General features: G+C 40.5%; 1 protein-coding gene across 7 annotated transcripts in view; it reads right to left on the bottom strand.

Moving 5' to 3' along the window:
- Positions 1-16534, bottom strand: part of LOC146490521 (protein NLRC3-like) — a 170905-nt gene that overhangs the window by 13667 nt on the left and 140704 nt on the right. For 6 of the 7 annotated variants that reach the window (XM_085153064.1, XM_085153059.1, XM_085153060.1 and 3 more), the window contains one exon: positions 9533-9706. In XM_085153064.1, the coding sequence (XP_085009190.1) occupies positions 9533-9706 (174 nt within the window). Of the gene's footprint in view, positions 1-3882; positions 6065-6626; positions 9707-16534 lie in introns of those variants that run through there. The other variant, XR_014872701.1, reaches the window with a different exon arrangement.

Raw genomic sequence — 16534 nt, 5'->3', positions numbered from 1 at the left:
ATGGTGGGTTCAATAATATAGGACATAACAATTTCTACGGTGAAAATACTATCAATGAATGAGCCATAACATTTTAGCCATGTAAACATGTTATCAGTGGGCTTTCCAACAATTTACATTGATCATTAAAAGATAAAATACGTGAGTCGAGGTCACTACGAGCCATGTGAGGGTCAAACATGGCAGAGAACCTTCCAGCAGCATCTTGGTTTATAATCCGCCTTTGGGTCATCAGTTTAGGAGATGAAGGATCCAAGTAAAATAACAAGTTAAACTAGAAAGTGAAAATTTCAGAAGAAATTTTAAGTGTGCCTATGCCGCTGCAAATCAGTGTCGTTTGCCATTCATCATTCAGATCTGCAGACGCTGTGCACAGAGGTTCATGAGCAGAAGTCCCATTGTACCACGGCAGACCCCACAATGTTTGCATGAACACGCTTTGTAGCATTACTTTATTGACCACTTTTCACACATGGTTGCTGTACCCACACAGCCGGCTGTAGCTTTTCATCTCACAGCCCGACACACACCAAAAAAAACAGCCGAGAGAGCACAGACTTTACGCCTGAGAGGCGTGATTGCAGATGCTGCTCAGGTGGGTCCACCTCCCCTGCAGCGGCACTGCAGACCACGCCCCGCCACACACATCAAACACTTAAAATAAATATTTGTGCACTTTTGCATTCACTTTTTGTTATTTTTACACAGTGTTCTGAATGATTAACAATGGTCTACAGCCAATCTTGTGTATTATTATACAAACTTTGGTTGTAAGATTCAGATAACTATTTAATAAAAGCTAAATATTTTATATGAGAGTAAGAAAGAAAAGTATTTCTTTGTGCCCCCCTTTCCCTGTTAATGCCCTACCTGGCCCCCTGGCAAAAGCTTTGCTAGATCCGCCCCTGCACAGTTACCAGCTGTCAGCTACTTAGAAAAGGATCCTGGTGTTATTTGTCTCTCAGAAACAGTTCATAACTTCAACTCATTCATGTCACCTAAAAGGTAAACCTGTTTCTCCATCACCAGTTCAGCTCTGATGATTCAGTAAGGACATCTCCTGGTTTGGACCAGCCCTTTTTTTCAGCTGTGTCTCCAGCAAACATCAGCTGATACTAGAAATTAAAATCAAAGGAATTCTAACAACAGCTGATCAACCTTAAACGTGCTGCTGTTGTTTAGCGCGATAAACAAACAAGAGAGAAAAGCCGATCATTGATCAGTTTCATGACTGAAGTTTCAACAAGCGAGAGAATGACAGGAGAGGCTGTCATAAAGTTCAACATCAGTAACTTAGCGCGCACACAGCTGTATAGAAACTCCGTAGTGCTACAAATAAACTACACCTAAACTCGGTTTATATCTGACCCAAATAGAGTGCAGTTCATAACTTCTTACCTGAAATTCAGTTCACCTCACGCTCCTGCCTTCGGTTTCCCTTATCCACGATTGAGCTCCGCGTCAGCCACCACCGGTCGATCGGCGGCCGCCTCGCCGCCTCGTATGTCTCTTTTCCCGCATGTCCTTTCTGTCAGGGCTAGCTGCCCTTTGTTGGAGCTCCGCGTTAGCCACCAGCAAACAACTCAGTTATTTTTCCCACATCGACCAGCATCTGGACAACCACCTTTCACTGATTATACCGTTACTAAAATTAATAAATGAATTAATAAGTCCAGCTAAGAAACAGTCTCTTGGCGAGCGATCGGGTGGTGAAACGAGTGTCAGCCGCCTCACTGTAAGCCAAGCCCGGGTGCTTTTTAGCGAAGAGACGCTAGCCGCGCTAGCTACTTAGCCGCGCTAGCTACTTAGCCGCGCTAGCTACTTAGCCGCGCTAGCTACTTAGCCGCGCTAGCTACTTAGCCGCGCTAGCTACTTAGCCGCGCTAGCAGCAACATCGTAAGTTGCTAATATGGGATGTTTTGACAAAACGAGCAGATATTTGACGTTTACACACCTACATTCTCGCCTGAAAATATCTTAAAAGTTTATTTTGTGACCTAGAAACAGTAATAAAAGCAATATATTAAACAAAGTGGTGGCCGCCATTGTTTGAGTCGGTAGAGGCGTGCTCTGAATTGTGGGATATGGAGTTTTCCACCAAGCATACACCCTTGCGGTTACCGTAACTATTCAATGGCACACTTAATAAATGGTTTTTAGAGAACTGACCATCATCTGTGACTCAAATGCAGAAAAGGAGTCGAGGTCATCAGACTGCATGTGAATCTGTCCTGGTAAACAACAGCGAGTCCTCCACCACGTCCTAAAAGACGTGGAGTTCAGATGACGGAGCAGCCAGTCGGGCAGATTTCATTCAAGTGGACATAATCAATATTCCCTCTAAGCTGCGCGTGTGCGCAATCCGCTGACACGCTCTCTGCACACAGAAAATCTGCATTGCGCACAACAAGATATCTAACCTGAATTGAAATTAAAATAAATACGTTAATAATTCTGTTTTGCAGTGTTAGTCAGTGACTGGCTGCTCCCGTATGGGATTAGAACGATGTCGCCTTATCCCATAGTCCAGCCAATGATTCACATTCGTATATACGCAGCTAATCAACGTGGTTGACAGGCTATGACAGTGTCCTTATGTGCCGACACCGGTGTTTTGGTTGATGTGGAGTGAAGCCATTTTAATGACAACGTGATCCAGTGATCCAAGGGACCGCTCAGGGAGTTTGTGTGTTCGCTCAGACACATGAAACATTAGAGGGAACATTGGACATAATCCTTATTTTGCTGCCACGTCTCAGTCAGACACATCAAATCTAGAGACTCTTTAATAAAGAGATCGCTTAGAATAAATGATTTGTTCGTTATGGAGCGAACGTTAAGCAGGGCCAACCGAGTTGATGACGGTCGATCTGCAAAATCAACAGCTGACTGCAGCGGCACTTGAAATAAAAACTAATGCACCCCTGTGGACCTGCTGGGCAGGGCGGCAACTCCAGAGCTGGGAGAAGCAATGATCGATGAGCAGACATAGCTGTTATCAATAAAAACAGTGAACGTTTGACGGACACACCGTGAGAAACTGCTTTTGAGCCACAGAGCCCAGGACCGGCGTAACATATTAACTAAATGTCAGGAGAGGAAGTGGCCGCAGGCACCAGGATTCTCCCCACAGCCAAGATGCTAGCCTCTGGTACCTTCTCAGTTTCACCAGGACGTCGGCCCTCGTTCCCCTTTTCCATCTCTTGAGGGTGGAAGTCCTGCGGGTTGTGAAGAGTAGCACACCAGGGGAGGAAGAGTTTTTCTGTTCAGCTGTTACAGTAGCTCTCCACTGAATCTTTGATGTTAAACCCTTTAAGACCTACCATAGAACCAAGTCCGCCAGAGCTTATCTTTAGATAAGCTCACAGAAACGCAAAGAAGGAGATGAAGCATCGCTGAATATGTTTCCAAACCAACTTCATTCTAAACCAAAGACTAGAAAATATGGTGAAGCAAATCTTCCCTTTGGTTTCACCTGCACAAGTGCTGAGGTAGGTCTCCCTGCAGGATTGGTTTCCCCTGCGTCGGGAGCAGCGCTGGGCTCTTCACAGACAAACAGGATCCCACATTCTTGATTTTTAGTTCACAAACACTTGTTGTAATGACTAACTACTCCTGACATGTTGGAGATGTTTGCTCTTTATACAGTAAAGTTACAGTGGGATACAAATAACATCAGGCTGATCCTGCCACGATTTGTTCCCCGGTTCAAATCACAGACAAACAGGATCCCACAGCTGTTTATGTTTTTGAACCAATTTCCACAGAGAGGCATTTTTTGAAAATGTATTGATAGCAATGTTGATTATTATTACAGAAGAAGAAACAACAACTACCCGTGACGCCTTTGTAAATGGAGGGACAGTAACTGCGTGTAAAACCTGCAGATACTCAGATTAACAGTATTTTGTCTCTATCTGCCATTCTGCACTTCATCTCATGTAAACAATAACGTGGCGCACAGCGTGACGTGAAAACAGGCGCAACCTTTGACGTTGCCAGATGAACTCTGTATTCCTCGTCTGCAAAAAAGGAGTTTTAAAAAATCTCAGTTTTTGGTGATTTGAAACGCTGTTTGGATGAAACAGCTGCGTTTTCAAAAATACCCGTGTAGGTGTGGACGTAGCGTAAAAGAGTTAGTAGTTTATTTTTTTACTACCTGTAATTTATTGCAGGTTACTTGTATTTGCGTAATTGTTTACTAAATGTTTGAGGTGTGAAATAAACTGCAATGGAGCAAAATATGGGAGTGTGTGGTTGGAGGATGTGTTAGTGCGTGTGCATGCTGTTCACACGTGGGGGGGGGCGCGAACGTTTTTCGTGTAAAACAAAGGGGGGACCAGCAAAAAAAAAGTTTGGGAACCACTGCTGTAGAGCCATTTTGGGGAGCAGTTCAAGTTGCTATACATCAATACAACCGTTATAGCACAAATTTTAATAATATGTATGCATTCAGTCCATAGTAACTACATATATAGCAAAAAGTGCAATAAACTAGAAAAAAATGAAAATTGTTTTGTATTTTTACATATATTTGTAGTTAGAGAAATTTAAGAGGTTTATCCCTCAAAACTGAAGAACTAAAAAAGTTGCACAAAATAGTTTCCAACCACAGGAAATGTAATTTGAGTGCATCCATAGTTTTATTTTTGAGATACGCCAAATTTTATATACCGCATGAAAAACTAAAATAAATATTATAATGCGAATTTGCAAGAAAAACTGCAGTGCATCAAAATAAACTATTTCCAACTGTGTAATTTGAGTTCTAAGCATCCAGAAACTATACAGAAAAGCATAAACTCAAACATGACTTTTGAAAACACCAGTGTAGGCTTATAAGGCCTTGAAGGTAAAAAAAACCAAACAACTAGAATTTCTGCAAAAATGACGTCACTTCAGGTTTCGGGCAGGTAATGGCGGACATACGATAGTTCGGGCTGACCTCTATTCCAACGTAGGAAGTGCTATGAACAGCTGATCGGATTGGCAAAGTGTGTTTCTGGAATATTACTTTTTTGTTGCTGCAAGTGGTTTTCATGCAACTTTTGCAAAGCTATGTGTGGAAGGAAACGGTGACCTAGGATAAGCTGGATGCATAAGATGTAAGTACAACTCCGGTTTCACATGCTTTCTCTAGCTTATGTGGTTGCAGATCTACAGGCATTTAAAAATAGTTATGCAAAACTGAGCGTTCCCGCTCTGACCGGCCTTAAAGGGTTAACAGTATCTCCCAATCATAATTTAAAGCAGCCGAAAGTCCGAACTCAAAAGAGCAAAAATGACTTTACAAAAAATGATTGACGACAGTGAAAAACTACATTGTTGCCTCCAGCGAGCTGCAGCGGCGGAAAAGCCAAACACAGGCGCCATCTTGTTTGACAGAAGATCTTAGCACACAGCAGCTACAAGCATAGAGTGCACCACTATTGTTCAAATGGAAGAAATAGAAAACACTTAATAAAACCTTCGACAGCTGAAACTAATGTAGACAATCAGGGGAGGAAGTCAAACTGAACTTATGACACCAAGCACGATAACTACCAAAATAATGCAGGAAAAGTAAACTAAAAAACCCTAAAGCAACTAAACAGAGCAGCTAACAATAAACAAGAAGTGTAAACTATAAAAACACAGAAGCTAAATGCTAACATGGCTAACACTAGCATCACTGTATGTAGCCCGACTCTTCTCACAGCAACATACAACTGTCATGGCTAGACGTCTCACTGATTGGCTCATGTTAGCTTGAGAAAATATAAAGTCCCAGCAGTACTAGCTGTTTTATATACTGTTTAAAATAAGCTAAATGTGCTTATAATGTGTAAATAAAGGCTGAAGCAGCTAGCACTGTTAGCATCAGCACCAAGCCCTGTTACATTTTTACACTGTTAGAGCAATGGCTCCAATCTACAGCCTTTAAAATCATGATTAAAATGCTGTGATTGCAGCCATTCCCCAACTCTCTGTGAATGGTTCTCATGGCCATTGATCAGTGGGCTTTGATCAGTTGTTGTTGATCAATGGTCATGAGAATTTGCATAATTATGATTAAGGAACTGACCTCCCAGCCCATTGTTCCTTCAGTGGGCTGGTTTCAGTCATTATGCAAATGTACTGTTTATAAGATTGAAACCTCCAGTCAGCCGAGATTGAAGAAGTCACTTGGATGATGATGAAACGTTTCTCCCACAAAATGCTACGTCCAGATGAACAGAATCAACTTTTGGAGATTTACTTACCTGGATGATTATTGGTTATTGGTAACTATATTGTCCCTAACGGGAAATTGATTTGCAGTATTTCCGTACAAACAAACAAACAGACAACCAACCCATCACATATACACTCCAAAGTAATATAATATAATATAAGCCTGAGAAAACAACCTAGATTTTTCATTAAAAAAGTACAATGTGCAATGGCAACAACACTTATGGTTTAGTGTTATTAACCATGATAATAGCAGTAGGTACAAAAGACAATCTATGTCTCTTTGTCTTCACTGCAGGCACTTTATAACGATGACCTGATGGAAGCAGTTGAAAATCATTAAAGAGAGGATGATCTGAACACAACAGGACAGAGGTCGCCTTCCTCAGCACCTGCCTGTTATAAAAGTCCACAAGCTGGACCTGAGACCTCCCTGAAATCTGACCAGCCACTTTAACCAGGTTGTTAAGTCTGGTCTTATTATTCAGGGACATATTACCGTACCAAGCAATGATACAGAAAGTTAAAACAGATTCAATAAAACTTTTATAAAAAAAAGTCATCATTTCAGATGAAACATTGAAACCTCTCAACCTCCTTAAAAAGTCTTTGTACAAACTTTTTCACTGTAGCAGCAAGATGTGACTCAAAGGACAGAGTTTTATCAAGAACAACCCCCAAATACTTATAACTGTCCACCAGTTCAATGGCAGCACATTTACCACTGTTAGTGCAGGATGGGGGGATGACTTCCTGAAGTCAATAACCATGTCCTGGTTTTCAAGGTGTTGATCATTAAGAAGGACTGATCACACCACGAAACAAACTCATCCACAACAGGCCCATGGGAATCCTCTTCACCATGAAGGAGGCTTACAATGACTGTGTCATCTGCATATTTACTGAAATGCCTGTTGGCCTGTGTACTGCAACAGTCATTAGTGTACAAAATATACAGTAGAGGAGAGAGACAACAACCTTGTGGTGAGCCAGCAGAAGAGTTCAGCTGTTTGGAAAAACAACCGTTTACTCTCACACACTGAGATCTGTCAGTTAAAAAGTCTAAAATCCAACCAACAAGATTAAGATCAAGTTTAAACTGGTTAAGAAGCTTATCAACTAAAAGATGTGGCTGGATAGTATTAAAAGCTGAAGAAAAATCAATAAATAAGAGCCGAGCATGAGCTTTGGCGCCATCAAGATGGCGATAAAGGAAGTTCAACAGAGTGACCACTGCATCATCAACACCTCTACGAGGCCTGTATGCAAATTGTAGTGGGTCTATAAACTTCTCTACTTGCTGCAGGATCTCCTTCCTCACAAGTTTTTCAAAGGACTTCATCACTAAGGATGTTAGAGCGACAGAACTAAAATCATGTAATGATGTAGGTTTTGTGATCTTAGCAACTGGAGAAATAATTGATTTTTTCCTCTGGAACCTTCTGTTGCTGAAGAGATAAAAGTAAAATGTAATAAAAAATACTGCATAATTGCTCAGCACATGTTCTAAGCACCTGGCCACAAATATTATCAGGACCTGGACTTTTATTAGTCTTACTCATTTTAAAAAGATTTCCCACCCTTCTTTCATCAAAGAACAAAGCTGGGGGGCTCTGGTGCTCTCTATTAAGAAATCAAGCGTATTCCTTGAATTATTATTATCATTAAATCTCAAATAAAATCTATTCAGCTCATTGGCTAACTGAGAGTCTGAGCTAAAACCAGGGAGACTTATCTTATTACAGTCACTGTAACAGTGACCAGTCATGTGTTTCATGCCTGCCCAGGCAACCCTTAAGTTATTGCTACCCATCTCCGCCTCTACCTTATCCTTGTATTTTATTTTGGCTTTTTTAATTTCTGATCTGATCTCCTTCCTAATTTCTCTGACTTTCAAGATATTCCCTTCAATAAAAGCTTTTTTTCTTTCATGAATCAGCCTCATAAGAGCTTTTGAAGACCATGGTTTGTTATTAGGGAAAAAATGCACAACCTTTGAAGGGATAATCATGTCTCTGCAAAAGGAGATATAGCTGCAGACAACGTCAGTGAGTTCATTAATGTCAGGATTGCCAATAAAACCATGCGAAATAAAAAACACATCTTCGTTAAAAGAAGTTCCACAAAGCACAAGCCAATGCTATAGGATTTCCTCAGACAAAAAAAAAAAATATATATAAACGAATAAAATAATGAAATAAAATAAGTTAAAACACTGACAGAGAGAGACACCCTGCTGGTCGCTGCAAGAGCAGCGCCCCTCTTTCTAGTCTAGATTGAGAATGCATCAAGAACACTCACTCACCCTTCCCTCCCGCCTCTCAGCTGCTGAAACTCACAGTTTGTTACCATGGAAGAGTCACTCCTTCATCTGAGATGAAGCCTGATAGTCTGACTGATGCAACATAACATTCAGTCTACACTTTCGTTTTTGTGCAAAGATAATAAGCAGACTAAAGGAAAAATATATGAACTCAGTTCCACCACTATTAAAAAAAAAAATTGTGTCTGACTCGCAATCTGCTGCTGCAGTAATGTAAGTAAAATAATCTGAAAGTCACTATTTGACTAAATGATTTAGATGAGAAAATATATATTTAACACATTTGAGGAAATACTAATAAAATAAACAAAATAAATGTCCGATTTAGAAATCTTTTTTTTTTTGCTCTATAAAATAGTTGTTTTTATTTTTCAATCACTCATCGTAGCAGTAGGATTTACATGAAAATAAAAACAAATTAGGTTTGAGTGAAAAAGTACATTTTTGGCACTCTCTGGGCAACTGACTCAGTGACTCAAATGACTTAAAAAACCCGATTAATTTTGGTGAGTGACTCATTTAAACTCGATTCGGTAAAAAGAATCAAATTTACCATCACTAATACAAATCCCTTTGGAGAAAACAGCTTTAAAACATGTATTGTTAAATTCCAGATGTTTCTTTGCAAGGAAAACTCAAACACTGAAACAATACCACCAGTAACCTCCTACACATGGAAATGTGGTGTCACTAAAGACATAATAATTTCATTAATACCCAATATCCAGCAAAATATGTAATTTGTACATTTTGTTCCTAACGAAATCAAATGTATATATTGTGGAAGATTAGCCAAATTTATGTAAAATGGCCAGTACATGAATTTTGTTTAAAAATAAACAAACATATGACTGTGACAAATTTTACACAGTAATTCAGAGTCTAATAATCCACTCAAATATAAAGATAAGTTCAGCTAAAAGCTCTATAGATAAGTCAATCAATAATATAATTCACATTTTAAATGATCATATGTGTTAAAGTTTGAATCCTGACCTGAGAGTTTCCACTGCACATTGTGAACTCTTTAGTCCACCAGACAGAAGCTTCACTCCTGAATCCTGCAGGTCACAGTTACTCAGGTCCAGCTTTCTCAGACTGGAGGACTGGGCACTAAGGACTGAGCACAGGGCTTCACAGCTTCTCTCTGACAGGTTACAGCCACCCAGTCTGAAAAATAAAAGAAAATCTATAATACTTATGTAAAGTTTGTTATTATATTACATGCCATCTTTTTTATTTTTGATGAAACCTTAACATACTATGATACATCATATGGATGAACTTGAATAAAATGTTTTTTTTAATTATATCTTTATTTGGATTGGACAAGAAAAAAACATCTGCATAGCAGTATATGAATGACATGGGAACAAAGTCCTCCCAGGTTTTAGATTAAGTCCAGGAGTGTAAATGATAAACAAAGTGATCAGCGGGTGCATATTAACCTCCACTAGCTATTACTAGGAGAGTTGCTCGCATGCTCTCCCGAAGGAGATATATAAAACCCATTACATGGAACTATAAGCACAACTTGGGGGGGTGGGTGGCATGCTGCAATCATTGTGAACAAATAAGTAAATAAACAAGCCATAGTAATAGAAGTAAAAAAAAACAAAAACAAAAAAACAACAACAACCAAGTAATGGTGAGATCAAGTGAAGTCAGCCCTCGTGGGGGTAATGAATTCGATCCAATTGTTCCAAATTTGGTAGAATTTGGCTTTTTGATTTCTTAACAGATATGTAAGTTTTTCCATCCTAAATATCTTTAAAATGATCCCAAACCAGTCATCTAGGATACGCTGGGCTGGGCTTAAACATCTTCTAGTAATTGTTTTTTTACTTGCCACCAAGAGTAATTGCGCCAACTTAATCTCACTCCTACGTTCCAGAAAGGGGACCAAACCCATGTATAAAACCTTAAAATCTAAAGGTATTTGAACGTTAAAGACTGCACTTAAGGAGACCTGAACACCTATCTGAACGTTTTTTAACTTGGGACAGTCCCAAAAGACATGAAAATGGTTAGCAACAGTTGAGCCGCATTGTCTCCAGCATTACATATAAGCCCCTTTGTATCTCTCCTGATATGGAGTCTTGAAGTACCTAATAATATTCTTCCAGCCATGTTCCTTCCAGCTCATAGAACTGGACGTGGACCACTGGCAGTACCAAACATTTTCCCACTCCCCCACAGAAATAGCAATCCCTGATTCCCTTTCCCATTTATCCTTAGTGTATAAAGTGTTATCCTTGCTGGCACTAGAGAGAGCTTTGTATAGTTTAGAAATAGATTTAGTAGGGGTCATGGTTGTGGCATTTTTCAGGATGAGGAAAAAATGCGACTTAGCATCATGGAAGTTGGCATTCATGATCAATATATGATCTCAGCTGTAAGTATCTATGAAAGTTGTATTTTTTCAGGTTGTGATTGTCCCGTAAGGCCTCAAATCTGAGCACAATATTTCTATGAGTAAGAGAGAGGAATGTTGTAAGGCCACAGGATATCCATGCTTTAAAGTTAGAGTCGTGTCTGTTTGGAATAAAATCCGAGTCGAAAGCAAACCACCTGAAAATTTTTAGCATTTTGTGTATCCCACAGATGTTGATTACCTTCTGCCAAACTTGGAGGGTGTGGGTTAACCAGGGGTTCCACAGATTTTCCAGCCGGCACATTAGACCCTTATCTGCCATTACAGCTTGTAGGAGGAATCGGTCCAACAGGTTGGACTCCAGTTCCTTCCACCTAGCCGTGTGTGTTTCGTTGCACCAATATAAGAGAGTTTGTTTGAGCGGCATAATAGTAATTCCTGAGGCAGGGGAGACCCAATCCTCCATTTTCCTTGGGGAGCTGGAGGGTAGCATATTTAATCCTTGGCTTTCAGCCCTGCCAGATAAATCTGGAGATCCATTTGTCCCACTCAATAAATTGGTAATCGCTCACTTCTATTGGCAAGTTTCTAAAAAGATAAAGCAGTCAGGGGAGCGTGTTCGTCTTGATTGCGGTTACCCGGGAGCTGAGACTCAAGAAGGGGACCAGATTCCATCTGTGCAAATCAGCTTTTATACTTGCAGATATCGGCTCATAGTTTGCCTGAAAGAGCCCCAAAAGGTCTGCAGTCAAATATATTCCCAGGTAATTAATTTTCTCATTATCCCAATTTACTTTAAATTCCCTACGTAAAGCTGCAGAAGCTGTATAATATAAAGTCATCACATGTGTTTTTGAAATATTGACCTTATAACCAGATAACTTCCCCAAATCACTTAAAGTAGACATCAACTCACTAAAAGACCTCTCTGGCTCCCCCAGGCAGACCAGTACATCATCAGCAAACATTACCACTTTATGTTCAACTCCTGACAGCGCAACACCGATAAAGTTATGATTTTGTCTAATCGCTTGGCCTAATGTTTCTATGAATAAATCAAAGAGAAGTAGCAAGATTGCACAACCCTGGCTACAGCCACGTTCCAGAATAAAGGGCTTATACAAATCATCATTTACCTTATTACGGGCTGAGGGTCGAGCATACAGACCTTGGATTACTCTAATAAACTTGTCTTGAAAGCCAAACTTCCCCAGAACCTTATACAGAAATACCCATCTGACAGAGTCGAAGGCTTTCTCAGCGTCCAAGCTTCCTATTATTGATTGAGTTTTGTTCTTTTGTATTTGAGTAGAGATGTGTAATATTCTCCTAAAATTTTCAGTTGTTTGTCTATAGTGAATGAAACCAGTCTGATCTAAATCCATGAGGTCAGGTAGCAACTTCTCCAGTCTACGAGCAAGAATAGAAGTAAATATTTTGTAATCCAAGTTAAGGACACTGGTCGATAGTTTCAACATTATCGTTTATCGTTCCCCTCTTTTGGGATAACTGAAGTAGTTGCCTCCCTCCAGAAGGGTGGGATTTCTCCCTCCTGTAGGATAGTTAAATGACTTCAGCAATGTGGGGACTAGATCTGTCCTCAGGGTGCAATACCACTGAGAACTGAACCTGTAGAAAAGCCTGTGTTAGTGTGAACTACATTACTCAGCAGCCTCTGGGCAGTAATGGGATTCATGGGACGTCTGAGCTAGATGGTCTTCGTTTGTTCCTGGGCTAACGATTGAGGAGAGAGCTGCTGGGAAGGGAAGCAAAAAGCCCATCCTGTATTTCTTGGGGATGGTGTGCGTCACATAAACGTGAGTTAATGTTCCATGCTTAAGATGTTTACCCTGCTACTCATGTGTATTGGTTTTAGCATATGTGCTAGTTAGCAATAGCTATGGCAGCTCAGTTATTTAATTGTTTTTGATTTGTAGTGGAGGAATTTGTTGCCAGTTTTCTTAATCTTTAATCTGTATTCATGTTGTAATGCATACCCTGTTCTTAATCATAGAAACCCCACCATATCACCTCTCCACATCCTCCTACTGTATGCCATACCCCCCTGTACCATCCATCTGACCGCCAATAAACTTCACCTGTGGTAATCTAATCCCTGGATGTCAGCCTCTCCTTCTGACCGAGGATAGCTACTATTGCAGCACCACCCAGCATTAAACTGACGTACACCATTCTGTACAGAACCCGTCCGGCCCAACTGCCTTACCTGGTTTTAATCTGGAAAGAGCTGCATTAATTTCTTCCACTAAAATTGGGATGTGTTAGAAACTCATTTTGAGAGACGGGGAGTGAAGGTAATTCTAGAGAGCTAAGAAAGGCATCAATACAATTCTCCTCCGTAGCATTGGGCTGTGAGTACAGCTCCCTATAGAAGGTCTCAAAACATTTCTGAATGTCTTCTAATTTTGTTTGCAGAATATTAGTCTTGGGGTCCTTGATTTGGTATATCGTACTTTCCTTTAGTTGTTTGCGTAATTTATGTGCCAGATATTTTGCAGATTTCCCTCCTGTCTCATAGTATTTCTGCCTCAAAAAAAGTTATTTTGGGCCTCCTGGGTGTAAATATCATTAATTTCACCCTGTATTTTCCTGATATCCTGCTTTACAGTAGGATTTGTGGTGTTTATGTCTTCCTGTTCTTTCAACTTTAAATTTGCCTGTAGATCTGCTAATTTTTGCCCTTTAATTCTCTTTAAGTTGGAGGCAATAGAAATTAATTTACCTCTCATTACCGCTTTGAGCGTATCCCAAAGAATAGTTGGAGATACCTCCCCTGTGTCATTAACATCTAGAAATTCTTTAATGTCTACCTTTAATTTGGAAACTATGGCAGGATCATTAGGCAGGTGCAAGTTAAATTTCCACAGTGTGGTACGTTTTTTCCTAGCCACCTGCAAAGATAGAGAGATAGGACTGTGGTCAGATAGATCTCTTGTTAATATGTCACAGTCCCTGACCCTAAACCTTTCAACTTTAAACATGAAAAAGTAGTCCAGCCTTGCATACACTTTAAATGAACCAGAGTAATGAGTGAAATCTCTGGTAGATGCGTAGCAATCCCTCCATACATCTATTATCCCCATCTCTACCATGAATTGACTTTTCTAGTAAGTGCTGTTACCTGGTTGGTCGGGGTGGAGGAGTCTAGTTTAGGGTCAAGTCTGAAGGCGACCATTCTCCCCCCAATTTCTCCCTATTTTCCACCCGGACAACAAAACTGAAAACCATTTCCCAGACTGGCCCAGCCAATTCCAGTTTCCAACAATGGCTACTATTACTGCAGCTACTTAGTTTTAATATTACTCTTATTACTCTTTCTGGGTCGCAAAATAAACTTTTAACACATTTTCAGGCGAGAATGTGGCTGTGTAAACGTCAAATAACTTAAACATGTTATTGTTTGGCCTTTTTCAGTGCTTTAGTTGTGTTTTATTTGTTGGTGAGTAAATCATTTTGGCTGAGATTAAAGTTATTAGATTAAATTAGATTAAATAAAACTTTACTAATCCCTCGGGAGGATTCCTCCGGGTTCTCACACAGCTGAATAAACTGCTGTGTGAAAACAGCAGTTTATTCGACCATCTACGCCAGCGTCCGGTTATATTTTAGACAGCAAGGAGCAGATGGCAGGTGACGTAATTCTGAAGGCTAGACCGTCCAATTTCACAGTCGCTCATTTCCGGTCTACCCGGCTTTCGGAGGACCCGGCCCACTTAGACCACAAAGGCCGGATCCTCAGGTGGACGCAACCTCTTAATTTGGACACCCCCGGCCTGTTTCCGGCCGGACAATAATAACGGTGACATTTAACTTATTTTATCCGATAAATAAACACTGTAAGATTCAAGTTTTTTGTATATATATGTACATGTATATCCCCCCAGCCCCTTTGAATGTGTCCCTAATTCTGAGGTCTCAAGGTTGGCAAGTAGGTGCTAGGCTTGTTCCACATCAGTCTAAAATTGTATGTAACCATGAATAATGTGATGCCATGTCCACCAGGAGAGACTGGACAGTATAGATGTAAAACAAATATGCCAGCAGTTCATTTCAGCTAACGAGAGGAGCAGGCATGTGTTTGTTGTGTGGGCATGTAGTCCATGTCTGTTGCTGTAACAGTAGTTCATGTTTAGAATAAAACATCCCAGCTCACTGATCTGATAGAGGGCAGTAGTGCCTAAAATGTTGCATAATGTTGCTGAGAGATCTTTTACTTTGTGGTAATCTTAGATGAGTAGTTTTATGGACAAAACCCACCAGATCATTCAGTGTTCCCTTAGTGCTAATGTGTCAGAGATGTTGGTGTACTATAACTGAAGTAATGTTGTTAAGTCCTTAAAGTCATATTCTTTTATTGTCATGACTGTATTTGAAGCTATTTTTACTTTTGTACGATACCTGATTTATATGGAATATGGCTGAAGTAAACTAAAGCCTAAAGTCATTGGTTTAATAGTAATTTAACATTATATAATTCAGATATAAAACTATGAATTGTAATTTTAAATGGTTTAAAAGCATGTAGAATAGCATATGTAGGCAAGTATATTTCTCCCTTTTTTTTTAAATCAGGAAGCAAAAACAAAAAGGAAAAAATTAGAAACGGGGCAGGGGTTGATGGTTGAACCATCCGTCCCCACTAATGCCACAACCAAATCTACACCCTTGCCCACAAGACTCACTTCCCATAAAGATATATTAAATTACCACAGCGCATAAACTCAATAGCAGCAGGCAACCCCCTCTTAAAACAGTAAAAAGTGAACAAAGTCAGGAATGAACTGAAAACATTTGAACATAACTGGAGCTTGAAAGCTCCTAAGCTGGCTTCTGACAGTGGAGCACTTCCACTGACACCCTCACAACTTGAAGGGAAACCCCTTATTACTCCCTGAGTTAGGGGGCCTTCCACTGCGATGGCACTCACAGCACGAGAAGCCCCACCCATTTTAGCTCGACAGTAACCATAATTCACCATGTTGTCCATAGCTAATACATAACATTAAATTAGTTCTCTTCACGTCTGTATATACTTGCAGCTTCTCTCTATATCCCGCAGCTCCTCGGATCTGACGCGGACGCCGATCACCAACTCCCCGCCACAGCGGGCCTCTTTGTAGTTTTTCTCTGGGGGTTGCCGGTGGTGTAATCACCTTTACCGGCAGGCCCCGACTTGCCAGGTCAGCTGTTGCCTCCTCCACCGTGTTGTAGGTTTTCGCTCCTTCTTCAAAAAAAACCTTAAGGCGCGCTGAGTAGAGGGTCCTAAACCGTACATTCTTCTCTTTTAGGACCTTTTGTGCCTCTGCATACTCCTTCCTCAAAGCCATGATCTCAGGAGGGAAATCGTGGTCGAATTCGAATTCTTGCTGGAATTCATCATAAAACCTTTCTTTTGCCAAGCGAGCCTCAGCACTTTTTCTTTAACCGTGAAGCACAAGAATTTTACCAGGATCGATCTGGGTTGGGAGCCGTCTGGAGGGAGTAACGATAACACTCTGTGTGCTCTCTGAATTTGTAACGGTGTTGATGGTGGGATGGCGAGATTCTCCCGGAGTAGCTTCTCCACAAAGTGGGCCATAGATGGAGCTCCCGGTTCTGCTCCC

This window comes from Neolamprologus multifasciatus, unplaced genomic scaffold (genome assembly GCF_963576455.1).
Source record: "Neolamprologus multifasciatus unplaced genomic scaffold, fNeoMul1.2 chr03_unloc_1, whole genome shotgun sequence".
Lineage (NCBI taxonomy): Eukaryota > Metazoa > Chordata > Actinopteri > Cichliformes > Cichlidae > Neolamprologus > Neolamprologus multifasciatus.
Note: the sequence above shows the minus strand (reverse complement) of the source record. Positions and strands in the feature narration are given on the sequence as shown.